The sequence below is a fragment of the Phasianus colchicus genome, chromosome 2, assembly GCF_987193195.1.
Source record: "Phasianus colchicus chromosome 2, bPhaCol1.hap1.1, whole genome shotgun sequence".
In the NCBI taxonomy this organism is placed as follows: Eukaryota; Metazoa; Chordata; class Aves; order Galliformes; family Phasianidae; genus Phasianus; species Phasianus colchicus.
The window spans coordinates 51,720,044-51,735,535 of record NC_143437.1 but is presented as its reverse complement, the minus strand read 5'-3'; the positions used below and the strand labels follow the sequence as shown (position 1 = coordinate 51,735,535).

At 39.2% G+C, this 15,492-nt stretch overlaps 1 protein-coding gene across 7 annotated transcripts in view; it reads right to left on the bottom strand.

The window, feature by feature from the left end:
* TULP4 (TUB like protein 4) overlaps positions 1-15,492 on the bottom strand; it is a 142,720-nt gene that overhangs the window by 47,754 nt on the left and 79,474 nt on the right. For all 7 annotated transcript variants that reach the window (XM_031611555.2, XM_090135667.1, XM_090135665.1 and 4 more), the window contains 2 exons: positions 9,920-10,048; positions 9,452-9,613 (listed from right to left, as the gene is read on the bottom strand). In XM_031611555.2, coding sequence (XP_031467415.1) covers positions 9,452-9,613; positions 9,920-10,048 — 291 coding nt within the window. The remainder of the gene's footprint in view (positions 1-9,451; positions 9,614-9,919; positions 10,049-15,492) is intronic.

The window sequence follows — 15,492 nt, the reverse complement described above, 5'->3', positions numbered from 1 at the left end:
TGGAAAGCTCTTCAAGCAGTGTGATTTTCTCTATTCTCAGTAAACTCTGACAGGAAAATGTACACATGCCTATGAAAAATGTATTTTTCACACATATCAAATTATACATAGCAACAAAAAAAAATATTTGGTGCCTCTGGGTGGGAAAACGCTATTAGTTCTAACCAACAACTACTCAATCAAGAAAAGAAATCAACTGATACTCAGAGCACTTGCATACATTTGGCAGTCTCCCGTACTGTTCCCAAGCCAGGATTTAGCTATTTCCTGAAAGATATGCTGTCTGCTGAAGCTAAAATTTCCTTCTGAGTTTGAAAAGTCTGACAGTTTTTGCTGTGTTTTTTTTTTTTTTTTCCCCTCATTGAAAATGGTATTACTTAGCAACAAGGACTGTACTCTGGACCAGCCAAACTGAAATACAAACTATTTTGGAAGCATGTCTTTGCTGATTCGAATTTCATAATAAAGAATCAAGAAGTCCCATGGTCAAACTGTATGCTCACGGAAGCAATTCCTCCAACTTCTGCATTCTCTTTCTAGGTCCTGGGTGTTGGCACGGAGACGTAGGTAGGTCAGCATGGGTGAGGTCAAGTGTAAGTGAATCAACAAGGAGATAAGCTGAGTAATAAGCCATTACCAAACGAGGCAATGCAGAAGAACGACTGTCCTCCCAAAAGCAAGGGAAGTAAGGAAGGATTAGCCCCTTTCCAGCTGACATAGCTGTCCACAAACCCTCAATGTTGGAACACCAAGAAACTGACTTCTAGGCAAAGAGCAAAGAGCACAATTTGAATCCATATAGGATGAAACACTGATGGGAAAGAATTTGGAGAAAAAAGATACTGTTTCTATTTTTTCATTGGCTATCTTTCATACTATCTCTTTCTGGAAAATCCACATAAAGACCATGTGATGTTACCCTCTCAAAACACCACCTTCCATCTTTAATTTCCTACAAACACTAGCCTTGTTTTCCCAGACAAAACCTACTGCAGAAATCCACAAGTCTCCTCCTCCAGATTCAACCACTACAATCCTCCCTTACTGTGCAAATGATTCAGACTGCTCACAGTCCTGAATGTATTTGGACAAAGTTCAAGACTCATGTTGGCTCCCTGTCTTATTATTAACTTCCAAAAAATTGACAGATTGAGTCCCACTGGTAATAAAGTTTAAATTAACCACTCCGGCAGAGACATTTCTTTTGAACCAAAAAGATCACAAAGCTCTGGATGAACCAAGTGCCTGCGGCCAGAGTGTACTCAATCAAGTGGCTCTGGAAATGGAACAACACAGACTGTTTCTGAAAAATGCTGTAAAATTTTCACAGTTGTTTAGAAAGTTTTTGCTCTGTAAGAAGAAAAACTTTCTACTCTCCTCACCAACTCAAAATCAGATCAAACAAAGTAAAAGAAAATAAAATTCTGAGTTTAAATTTGACATATCCTCAGAAAGATGGGCCATTTTTGCAGAAGGTGACATTTTTGCCTGAACTACCTAAAAACCAACATAAGAATGCGCTGCTGCTTTGCATAGGTGAACTGCAAATCCTCCTTACTATTTGCCCAAGAGTTGAAGCATAACAAAACAGATTCAAATAAATATTCTGTGTGCCAAAGAACTGAAGATTTTAGGCTACATAAGCAAATCCTTCTACAGAAGAACCAGCAAGGTGAGATGAGAGGCAAACTATTCCCTTCTTCTGACACTTCCCACAGAAAGATTCACACAGTGTCTATTTTCACCTATCTTTATTTTGCTGACTCAAACACCGACGGTCCAAAAATGTTGAAACAGTGTTGGATAAAAAAATGCTAAGTGGGCCCAAAAACTGAATGGTACAATGAGTCTTCACCTCTTCCTCCACCTTTAGTTTGTCATTTCCATTAAAATCCTTTCTTTCCTGACAGAGGAAAGATGTGTACAGAACTTGATAAACCCTGGATTCTGTCAGCTCAAGTAAGAATACTGTGACCTATCCAAGTGTCATGCCAGATCAAGGCAAAGAGTTGAAAGATCTCTTTTGCCGTTCACTTTCTTCAGTAACAAACATCAAATCTTTCTATCCTGCCTGCAAGAGCCTGCAAGGACGAGCAAAATGTTAAAACATTTATATTCTTCCCTTCTGACAGAGTCATGGCAGGGAAAAATTATTTGCAAGACTCATCTGATATGATGTTGACATGAAACATTGCAGCAGATGAGAAAATATGAACCACGGTGCCATCAGCAGCTGAACAGGAGCTAAAGCTAAACAGCCTCCAAATTGCACAAATAGAATAAATGGCACCAGCTCACCAGCTCTCACAGAGCCTTGCTGCTATAGACAGCATGAGGAGCATCAGGGGGAAGATTAGGCAAGGCTCAGATGGAGCTAGTGGGAAGAACAAAACACATTCAAGCATCACCTTGTTGCTCAGCTCCTTAAACTAGCTGCTCAATAATTGTGCGTTATTGGCCAGGGTTTCTGGCAGAAGAAAGACTTGTCTGGAATAGATCCACAGAGAGATGCCACGGCTCCTGAAGCCACAAATGAACCCCAGAGGCTCCAAAGAGAACATATTTACTCTCTATCCTTGCAAAACACAAGGCAAAGACTATAAAGTGATCGTCTGAGTACTGAAATCTGCAGGATAGCTCCCCCTTGCTAGTGAGAAAAGAACACAAGTGAGAAAGGCACAGTGCATTCAGCTATTTAACTCTTTTCTGTCCTTTTGCAAGCCATATTCCCAGCAAAACAATGCACGAACGCCTACTTGAGACAGAAAAGGTGAAGGTGATGGTAATGGCAATGAAATTATTTATAGACACCAAAAAAACACATCTATTGTTTCAGATTTTGTTGCATATTGAAGATTTAAAACAATACAAAAAAAGAGATGAGAAAAAGAAAGGCTAAGCAGCACTTAAACCTCTTTCTTTTTTCACATAAAATCTGTCACTATTACATGGCATCATAAAAATCAAAAATCACCAAGCAGAGATGAAAAACAAAATGTTTCTGGCTTGCAGCATATATAAAATACATAAATCAAGAATACTGAAGTCTACACACACACACACACAAAAAAAACATTTAAATATTCTAAGTGTTTATAAAAAAAACACATATTTTGTCTATGAAAGGGTGCAGTAGGAGAGTAAACGTTCATAGAACACTTAGTATAAGCAAGAAGAAATCATTAATTTTAATAGAAAGTCTTCCACAAAGGCCTGAAATGCTTCTAAAAATAGCCCAAAATATTAGGACAGTTTGGTTGTGGTGTGCTTTGCTTATCTATTTGTTTTACATAACAAACGGATTTATCTTGAAAGACAGCTGAAATCTCTTTCCTCTGTCTTCTTTTTGCATTTTAGCAGTACTGCTCAACCACGCAGCATGCAATGTTAAAATCCCTATATGCGATTTAACCATTGTCTGCAGTTCTTCTGGCTTGAATAAACTGCTGAGTTAATTAACAGCACTTCTTCAATGTTATAAAAAGCCTCCAGCCATTTTTCTCACTAATTTGTGTAATTCACCCAATGAAAATAAGTCTTTCAGTATTCCTCAATGACTTTATTCTACAATACCATTTTGAGAGGTTCTACTCATTGCAGGATGATTTGATAGTCAGTGCACCCAGAACAGATTGTGGAAAAGACATATTGCTACATGTTAAGAAACAAAAATACAGGTACTTCCTGGAATTGTACAGACTCCTTTATGTGAACCTCTAAAGATTCTTGGCAGGGACAAGGAATATTGTAATAAAGATCAAATCACTGCTTATACTTTTTTTTTTTTCTTTTTCATTTGTCCTTTTGACCCTTCCAACTCTCATAATCATTAAGGTAAATATTTCTCTTTCCTATATTACCTCAGTTGCCTGTTTGTAGCTCTCTTTCATCATTCTGTCAACTGATTAGAAGGCTGTCTTTAAGACCTTTTCCAGACAGTTAGATGCCTGAGCATAATCAATCCTGACCAGCGTGACTCTTGCAACAGCAGTGACTGCCTGAGTCAGACATGAGTTACAGCACCTGATGAAAACCAAAATGGTAGAGGAAATGGAAAGCACAAATTCCTTGTTCCAGAGTAGCAGGTAAAAGAAAGCTCAAGTGGGAAGATGGTATCTTGGCACAAATAGGTGCAAGATTGTAAAACATTTAAAAAATCCTTATTTTTAAAGCCATGTTCTGGAAGTTAGGAAAGGCTACTGTTCCTACTTTCAGCTTAGGATTTGCTCAGAATAACTATTTCCCTGAAAAGGTTGTAGCAACTGTAAGTCATAGACCACTGGCAAAAATTAGGAGATCCAAAAGCAGAATGTACTTAAATAGGACTCAGGCCATGCCAAAATAGGCAACCACAGAGGCAAACTCATGACAACCTGGTGCCATGAGTAGCCATTTGACAGTGCTTCTTGTTAATTAGCTCAGAACTCCAGGCCTGAGATCTGCTACTGCTGTGATGGTTTAGGAAAAATACTGACATGCCTAAATGCCATGCTATAACGTTACTTCACAGTTGTCACTATTCAGACCGATGCCTCGTGAAGGTCAGCAGTAATCCACATTCACCTTGCTGAGGCTGCCGCAGCACAGCCCCCATCAGACTGCCCAGAGCAGACAAAGGTGAGCACAGTCGGCGAGCAGAGGTGGGAGTCACCTTGGGGAACAGCTTGGCTTCAGCTAGGGGCAGTCCCTGTGCACAGAGAGCAGGCAAATGTAGACAGTATGAAAGCTGCCAGTAGCAGAACAAAGGGAATGTAATAATACTGCTGTGTTAGTCAAGGAACATTTTGCTTGCATAATTTCCAAGTGAGAGTTTTGCTGTATCTCAGATTAGCCGCTTGGCACAGCCCAGTACTGATACATGAGACACCAAGGGATGTATTAGCACACAGATCTCTCCTCCCTCATATGAGCTCTTGCCTGGGTCCATGGCTCTGCTCTGCAGTGCTGGGGCTCACGGCTGAAGATAGGCACTGAGGCCTGTCCTGCTTCGTGCTCATTATGGAAAGACACTGAACCTTCTGTTGTTGCCGTGGGAGTAGGGGTGGCAAGCACTGGGAGCAAGAGTGACTAACAGCATAGAAACTGCATTCCTGCACAACTTCTACAAGCTACAAATGATTTAAAAAGAATACAGACTTCCAGAACCCTACATTTTTAGACAAAACAATTTCCTCCACCATTGGTCTCATAGTTTTTCTTCCAATGCCTCACAAGACCTTACAGTACACACCACAGCTATTCCTAATTGTGCTTATTTTCTCTCCCACTAAGAACAGTGTTTTCTACCAAGAGCAGTGTTTTACGTAATTAGGCACAGATCAGATTCAAAGTAAGGTTTTTATTCACACATTCCTAGTTTTAACATACACAGAATTGTGATGGGACCACGTACAACAGTTAACACTGTGTCTGGGAGGATGCAAATCAAACCTCGTTAGCTGCATGCATACTTATTTCCAAAGGAAACTGAAGGAAGTGCTGTGGTGAAGTTCACACACCCATTGTCTGTCATGTATTGGTCGAAAAGAATTCTGATAAGTGTCTGAATTACCACAAAAGCTTACAACAAGAAAGAGGAGGGAAAAACAGAAAAGGAACCTTACTACTATTAGAAAAGTCTAATAAATTACACTAGATATAGGGAACAAAAATAGATCAGTAACACCTCTTGGGATATCCAGGATTTAATAAAATATATTCATTTTCATTAAGGCTTCCCTCTACTACAGAGTGATTTACTTCTGATTTCCTTCACACACAGTAGTAAGCAGAAACAATCCCAGTGAAGTCCAGGGGGATACACTACATTGCTATAAACATGAGGATGATCCATTCCTTCACAGTTCCCATGTAGTCCTCTGACACTGTGCTCTTCTTTCATCATGAATACAGATAAGCCTCTTTGCTGAGTAAAATCTGGGAGGGAGAGGATGGCCCAAGGGCAGCAAAGTTCTTGGAATACTGTCATTGGGGGCAGAGCAAACATAGAGGAGAGGAGGTGAAGCACTGGGAAAATATTTTACATGACTTATGAGCTTAGGAAAAATCCTCAGTTACTTATTGACATTGCTTCTGTAATTATAAATAAACCCTTAGGCTAGATGAAATTCAAGTTTTTCTCACCTGGGAAGTCATTCAATCTACTTGATATGCATGCCCCCTCTCTGCAAGCGAGCATGGTGTAACACCACAGAACTGTCTCCAGTATGAATTCTCCTGTGTTATCCAACATTTCCTACCTACTTTTCATCCCTACATGATCCTAGGTGAACCTTCTCAGCAGAAACATAGTCCACATCACCCTGAGGAAGTAGGCTCTACAGCCTCCTATATAGCCCTGGGAAAACAAATTCAAAAGAGAGAAAGGAAGGTCACAATCCTCAGTGATCTCCATTCATTCAAGTTTAACACGACTGTGGAACTCCACTCAAGATACAGAGGACCCAGCCTTGTAAAGTTTTCCTGTTGTAATGATTATTATTCTCTGGAGCCCATTGGTATTACAAGTCTTTGTGCCTTGGCCAGAAGAGTGCGCTGGTTATAGAGAGTATCAGAACAGGAAACACTGAAAGCTCTCCACACAAGCAGGACTACAGAAATATAATGGAAGTGACAAAATTCAATTTTAGACCTCTGCAGTAAACACAAAGATTTACAATCAAAAGGCCCGTGTTTTGAATTAGCTAAAGAACCCACAGCTCAATATCCAGAGTCGAGACCTAGGTGTGAAGTACAGTAAAAATCTGCCAGTGACCTACATGAATAGATCATCTGATGACATACATATCTGAGAAAGTACTGCAGTCAGTCAGGTTGTATCAACTGTCCTGACTTCCTCAGGGCAAATTAGTTACAAGATACAGCCATGTGCTCAACTTCAACAGGATTATATCCACCTTGGCCATCTCTCTAGCCATCATCCCGAACCTAGGCTACCAAAAGTCTTTGGAAAATGTTAACTACGGAATTTCAAGCACAGGTGACATCAGCCACGACCTTAGATGCTTTACTTACAAGTCTATATCAAAACCCAGCAAGGTAACAAATCCAGAGGCCACGCACACTCTATCATCATCAACACAGACGCAGTTAAAAGTCTGACTTTCCATTTGCCATATTTGATGTAAGTATTGCTAACTCACCTTTATGTCAAAACAAGAAGGTGGTTAGCAATAACTGTAGCTCCAATGATTCTTCTCCTCCAACAGAAAGATGGTGGTAGGAAATTCTCCTCTTGCAGAGCTGCCAGAGAGCAGCTGTAGCAGTCAGTGATAGACTGCTGGTGTCAAACAGATGGGCGAAAAGATAGAAAATGAGGCTGGAAGCAAAGAGGAAGACGTGCACTGCAGATGACTGAGAACTAAAGACTAAGTGACAGGACAGACTATATTGAGCATATTTTTATGAGGACAACAGTAAAATAATACTGATCAGCACACTCCCCTTAGAAATTTAGCTTTCCAAGTTAATCCTGTCAAAAGTCGTAGTGTTATGAGGTGCCATGTTTTTCAGGAATATCTTCAGTAGCAGTTCTCATGGTGCCAAAGATATGACAAAAATAATATTATGAAAATATAAATTTAAATGTTCACATTTATCTTTCACTCACTGTCTTAGGCAACAGATTATATTAATATGGAGGATGTTGAAGCTATGCTAGACTAGAATACTGTTATCTCATTTTTGGACACACATCAGGAGAGAAATCAGATAGGGAGATAAGCTAGTAAGGGTATCCATCTTTGTATGTGCTTATTTGTGTGCAATATATTCAAAGTTCTTTTTCACCCAAATTACTATTTTTGGTATGAACCGAGCAAAGCCTCTCTAGAACCTCATAGAATTCTATTTCCTTGTGCTTCTAGAGACAAATACATCTTAATACATATTACAGGACCCCTTGAGCAACTTTGGAGAGCAGTACAAAGATCCATCATCAGTTAACATACAAATTCCATCATTAAGAGAACTGTGCAGAGCAATATAAAGCTTGTGGCTGTTTTTTGTATCTGTTTCAGTGAGTTTGTCAGCAACATAATTTTGTAACTCAAGTAAGCGATTTTCACACAGCTGGAAGTGGCCATTATGTTCATATGCGCTTATCTGGACACTGAACAAGTGTTTGTTTTCTGGAATAAGCACTTAAAGAGCACCCAGTTCAGAAAGTACAAACATATTGGCTAATTTGAATCAAAGGCAATCCGTCATCCCAAATTAAACACTCAAGTGAAGATAGTTCTAAATACAGCAGTGAACTACAACTGAGAAACACACAAATGGAGAAGCCTTATGTTTAAAACATGGGACTGAGAGCTATTAGATCTTAGTTTCTCTCCTACTTCTGCTGCTTGACTTTTCCTCTTGATCTTGAGTAAATTATTTATTGTCAAGACTTGAATCTCCCCAGATTCAAAAAGAGGCAGTTAGACTCCCTGGCTTTAAAGAGCTATGTTGAAATAATTTATTCATTATTCTTTGCAGAGCACTCTAAAATTATTAGATACTGCTCTAGAAATGCATATTATTAGTGCTACTATACTCTACACGCAATTCCCAAAATAACCCTGAATATATCTTCCATGGATTTATAGTATTCTAAATTAAAGCCAGTGGTACCTTGAGTCCTGAACTAGTATGTTGACATGAAAGTGTAAAATGAAGCAAAATAAACCAGTCTTGATCATATTACAAATGATCTTTGCACTATCCTACTCCTATCATTTCTTACAATACTATATTATGCATACATTAACCATAATGACAGCAAGTGTATGGAAGGAAAGACCACTGCATGAAGGTCAACAGCTGAATGGCAAAGAGCCACTGCAAATTCTGAGAATGAAACCAACGGGCTAGCTCAAGCCTCACTATAAATGGTGATGTGATCAATATGATATGCTTCATTAGAAAAGCAGTAAAGAATTTTTTAACTGGCTTTTTCAAAACTCAGCAAGTTTTGGACTCAATGGTTAAAACAACGGCCTTTTTAGAAATTATGTATTTTGCATAAGGCTGAGAGGTCCTTTGACACTCAGGATCAATTCAGTCCATTTGCTCATGTGAAGGCAAATGTCCGCTGAACTGCTTCTGCTGCAACTGCAAACTGAGCGGCTCTATAATGAAGCAGCTGCTCAGATGTTTAATAGTCCATGCTATATCTCTGCCCAAATGTATATTTTCAAGATAGCTGCATCAACAAATTAGGGGTATGATTACAGATTCCTATCTGAAACTTTGATTAAGGCTGCATGGAATTGGGGTGAAAGGTGATGATAGGTAACTTGGTACATTAGCATATCTGACTAATGAGAATCATGGGATTAATTAAATTCTCACTATCTGTAGGAACAACAGTTTTGAGGGAAACTGTTATTACAGTGACCATTTTATTTAACAGCTTCTAAAGAAAAGCCAATGTGATAAAATTGACAGCCTCGAAAAGCTCCATTACCTGTTGGTCATCGGGAGTCCATATGCCACATGTGATCTGACTCTCCAAGTTTATTTCTGAAGACCAGTGTCTTTGTCCGCTGACTGAACCAACCAGCACAAATCCATCTCTATAGGAGATGAGTGCTTGAGTCCCATCATGGCTCCATGTAAAGTCGCTTACCTTAGTATATCAAAGATAAGAAAACAGATATGTTAGACATGTAGTAATTTATTTTTGTTTTGATAAAATTTAGCATCGCTAAGCAGAACTAAGCAGGGCAACTATTAGCCCAGTGGAACTGATTTTATGGCAATCAGGTAACGCAGCTGTCCTTGCAAAGACACTTCTTGCATACTCCATTCATTAAAGAAATGTTTCATTTTCTCCTGTGTTTTTCAAAAGGTATAAAATAGTACTCATTATCTTTTTCATTTTGTCTCTCAGGACTTGATCATTCTGGACTGAAGAGAAAACATGCATACCAACCTGTGCCCCACGATCATTTACAAGCTCCACAGACCATCTGCCCTCATATTGTATCCAAACAAATATTCCTCCATCTGCATCACAAGTTGCTAATTTCTGAAATGGTTCATTCCATCTAACCAGCACAACCTGAAAGGATTACAAAACAAAAATAGCATTACCAAAGCTGTGTAGAGTGCTAACAATTTTACAAGAACTTAAACAATAATGTGAAATAAACAACACTGCATTTAAATTCTAAAAAAGATACACAAAATAGCAATTTTCAGCACAGCATAAAACATCTTTCAAGAACAGCTGGAATCATTTTGTTATGACTGTCAGAAAATGCAGGCTCTCTTCCCATCAGACCTTTTTGGAAGGCATCACAGACTTTCATCTAAAACACACTCTATGGTAGTATGTAGCATTTCATTATAGAAACAGCAACACAGATGCCCCATACCCAGCCCTTTTTCAAATGATTTCCCCCTCCACAGTCTCAGGGTTTGCTAGACCTCAGCTCAAATCCTCAACTCTGGTGACTCCAAATTGCATGCACTGACAGCAGATTCAATTTGAATACTCATGTCACTAGTGACACACCAAAAATATAGTCACAGATCATTAAAACATAGAAATTTCATAGAAAATTTGCTTTGCTATAGAGTGGAGAAGAAATACAAAGCAGCTGTAGATTCTTCTCCGCATGTTAGGGCTGGCTTTCTTTTCTGGAGAATCTAATCCAGTCCAACCTGTCATACAGCTCTCTGATTTATAATTAATATCAATTTAACAAATACAGAATCTCCCAAGGCCTCAGCATAGTACTGAAGCAAAAAACATATGTCATCCTAGTGCCTGAAGCAGAAATCAGCTGTAAAACCATCTAGTTAAACCTTCTGTTAATGACTTCTTCTTAAAACCTTTGTTCCAAATTAGATTTATTTCAAAACATTCAGATCTGGACGGAATGCTCACATTCACACACAAGAAGGTTTCTCCCCCATTCCATTACAGAGATACAGCAAGTGCAGATAAATAAAACAAATACTGAATTATCAATCAGTAGAATGTTAATTTTATCTACTTAGAAGGTATCTAGGTTTATGCTTTTTCATAAATCTAAACACATAATTACAGAAAAGAGAGTGAAAGACTTCCCTGGAATATATTCTGCTCTTCACTGAAAAGCAACGATGTTCCTAAATGTTCTAGTCCTGAAATGAACTCTGAGTAGACAAATCCACCACATATCACAATGAAAGCAGAAGCCATTTTCAGAATAAAAATATAAATATGGATGCCTGAAACCAAAACTGAACAGCTGGAAAAAAAGATGATCTTATATTCGCTTAAGGAGTGCTAACTTATTTGCAGTGTATTCACTGCAAATCAATGTAGCCCTCAGAATCACAGAATCACAGAACTGTAGGGGTTGGAAGGGACCTCCAAAGATCATCGAGTCCCACCCCCCTGCCAAAGCAGGATCCCTACACCAGGTCGCACAAGTAGGCATCCAGGCGGGTCTTGAATATCTCCAGAGAATGGAGATATTGCCTGAAGAATCAACCACTGAATGATTAAACAACAAAAAGAAAACAGTTTCTTCATGCATACTTCAAAATTATGTGGAGCAGTAAGTACGACAAACTACCTCCCCCTGCTGCTATGAAGCTAGGGAGATTCTGCATTTCAGATTTTGCAAAAAGATGCCTGGCTCTCCTTGAATCAAGTAGAACCCACCCCCAATCACACCGCTATATGGATTATATCATACATGGGGTTTTTTGTTTTGTTTGCTTGTTCTTGGAAGATAAGTGAATAAGATATTCCAGCACAGTAATACCAGCAGCTGTATTTTGGTTGAAGACTCGCTCTGTCTCTTCTGTCTAAACAAGAATAGCACTAATTTTTCATTTTTTTCCTATTTCTTGAAAATCACAGCCATCATTTCATCCACCCTGAGACAAAACACAATAACTACATAATTGTACTTGCCAACATTACCGAAGAAGTCATGAAAACCTCATACGCAACATCAGGATAACTCTGAAAAATGTTCATCTTGAAGACTGGGAGCAGCTAAGGCTAACAATTTTCTTTAAAGACCAAAAAAATACTTATGATCAGTCAAAATCAGATCTCTAGTGCTTAGGGAATCCTCACATTGGACTTTTCATAGATTGAACAGAATAAATTGCTAGAGGATTTAGAAAAAAAAAAAGACAAAACTATTTGTTCAAACAAAATTAGGCTTTTCAATGAATGCAATCAAAGTTACTACCTGCCTCAAAATTGCTGTTTTATCTGACAAAGATTTGAGGCAAATATATGATTTTACAAATCAGCCATACCACCTGACTTAATGAAAAGAATTAGGGGAAAAGTGACAAGAGTTACCTTGGTGTGGTTTGCCTCCTTTCTATTTTAAATAGGAGCCTTCTTAAAGATGGAAGATAACTTTTGATTCAAATTCAGTGCAACGTGTATTTTCTTTCAATTTCATAAAAACAAAATTCAGGGACACATTTGAATGTAAGCATGATTAACTAGAGTTCTCCTCCTTCCTTCCCAATTAGATACAAATTAGTAATTTCTAAATCCTCTATTTGGTGAGCTATGAAGGTCAAAACTCCAATAAGCCCCTGGCTTTAAGAGTAATAATCTTGCTGCTTTGTAATTACAAATGAAAGTGAGACAGTGATTTTATATGACTTCTGATGACACCCTCAATAAGTAAGTAATTTTGTAATTTGAAAATTCAGCTTCTTAAAACACAGAACAAATGTTATCATTTTATGAGGTCACTTCCATCATTTACATTTAACGTCTGACTACAGGTGCTGACTCCACAGCTGCTTTGAGTCTTTCCAATTTTGTTTTAGGCCCTAATAATATAGAAGCTGAGATAAAGAAAGGAAGAAGAATTACCCTGAGTATTGACTTTTAGCTTTTACATTGTCTAGAATGTAAAGAATATGAAAACATGCCTCATTGACAGTGCACTTAAATAATGCATAAGCTTGATCTACTCCTCCAGAAAAAGAAATTTTACCACTAATCCATAAATGCAAAGATAACATCACTTTCACTGACAGCTTCCAGTCGCAGGGACCCATCTTTACTTCTCCTACCTTTACGGTTCTCCACTTCCTATTCAGCATCTTCCCGTAGGCACTCAAGGGCTAAACTGTTTTATCTTGTAATGAAAGAACAAAAACTCGGTGTGCCAAAGAAAGTTGCCTGTGGACTGTTTGTGGCCTGCACAGCCTATGCATATTGCCTGTTTATTTATTTAAAATTAACTATAAAAATTGCAAATGGTGCATATTCTACTCTATAAAAATTTTGTATTGCAGACATTAATCAGCTTCTAAATTGGTACCTCATACAGGCAATTATCTCCCATGAATAAAACTCCAAGGAACTCCTAGCCTAATATATTCACTTAAGTACAGTGTAAAGGCCAGTATATCACAGCAAATAGGATTCTTGCCATGAAGCTCAATGAACTTTTGAATCAAAGTCTTATGTTTTCTCTGAGCTCCTTTTGGACAATGCTTAATGGTGAAAAGTTTATTTGAAAAGTGGAACGCTCTTTATTTTTTTATAACGCTCTAACTGCCAACTTGATTTTTTTGAATTAAATTTAATTTACATTAATGGTGCTAAAAACTCTCCCTAAGAACTGTCTGTGTGTTATAATTCTACAAGCAGCACAATCAACAAAAAATAAAACCTTTGGAAATCATTTCCACCACAAAATTGACTTGTCATTAAGACTCCACTGCAGCTTTCATACTAGACATTAAAAAACATAAGACTTATCACATATTACATTTTTATAGCCTTCTACAAAGGAGTGATGACACTGATGAACAAAGAAAGGGCAACTGATGTCATCTACCTGGACTTGTGAAAGGCATTTGAGCCGGTCCACATTGTTAATTCTGAATTGGAGATAGAAGGATTTGAAAGCTGGACTATTTGGTGAATAAAGAATCGGTTGGATGGTCGTAGCCAGGTGGTTGGAGTCAATGGAACTGTGTACACATCCAGCTGAAGGCTGGTCACAAGTATGACTCCCAGGGGTCAGTCTTGGGACCAGTGCTCTTCAATACCTTTATGAGTAACAAAGACAATGGGAATAAGTGCATCCTCAGCAAGTGTGCTGATGACAGCAAGCTGTGTGGTGCAGTTGATACAATGAAAGGAAGGGATGGAGAACATTTCTAACTCAAAAATGTCAAGTATAATGTAGAAATATATTGGTACATTTACACCTCAATAAGCTACGTGTCATTTTGTCTAATGCTTTCACTCTCATTTTTCCCCTTTCTCCTTTGTGCTTGCTTTGTGATGCCACCCAGAGGGACCTGGAAAGGCTTAAAAAATGGGCCTGCGTGAACCTTATAAGGTTCAATAAAGTCAAGGCAACACTGCACTTGAGTCAGGGCAAGCCTGGATATGTGTACAGTCTGGAAGAACACACTGAGAGCAACCCTGCAGAGGTCTTGGGTTGGACAAAAAGCTGGATGTGAGCCAGCAGTGTGTTCTTGCAGCCATGGAAGCCAACTGTATCCCAGGGTGCAACAAAAGATGGATGGCAGCCAGGTGAGGGAGGTGATTGTCCCCCTCTGCTCTGCCCTCATGAGCCCCCACCTGCAGTATTGTGTCCAAGCCTGGGACTCGCAGCCCAGTGAGGATGCGAAGCTGCCGAAGTGAGGCAAGAGAAAGCTAGAAATACAGTCAGAGGGCTGGAGCACATCTCCTATGAAGAAAAGCAGAGGGAGCTGGGCTTGTTTAGCTTGGAGAACGCTTCAGGGAGACCTCAGTGCAGCCGTCCAGTTGTTAAGGGGAGCTTATAAGCAGGAGGAAGACAAACTTTTTAAACAGCGTAATAGCGATAGGGCAAGGGGAATGGATTTATAATAAAAGAGGGGAACTTAGATTAGATGTTAAGAGCAAATTCTTTACTCAGAGGGCAGTGAAGCAAGTGCCCCATCCCTGGAGACACTCAAGGCCAGGTTGGATGGGCCCTGGGCAGCCTGAGCTGGTGGGCGGGAAATCCTGCTCATGGCAGTGAGTTGGGACTGGGTGGGCTCTAAGGTCCCTTCTGGCCTGATGCATTCCTGATTCCATGACTTTGTAAGAAAGCAGGTGTAATTTGCCTAAGTGAGGCAGCAAATACACTGTTTTACAAACTGTTCCAATTTCAGCTTTAAATTTTTATTTCTTAGAAGTCCAAGTTTGAAATGGCACGCAGAGACCAAAGAAGCCTGAATGCAAACACACCGGGTTATCACAGTGCCCTGAGGACAATGCGGGTGGAGTCCCATTTTTAGAGTGATTCCTCGATAAAACTGCTCTGAAGGTATTTCTTCCTTTTCTCCCATTGAACCCTGCCATACTGTAATGTTCAGTTCTGTGTCACTCACATCTTTTCATCTTCACACATGCATACAAGAGAAAAGGAAGTCTGGGGAGAACGCTGTTTTCAGTCCCTCTTGTAATACTGGGGACATGCAATCTGATGGACATTCACCTCTGTTACTCAGCTTGACATCACTTTCCACTGTGTACAGCACTAA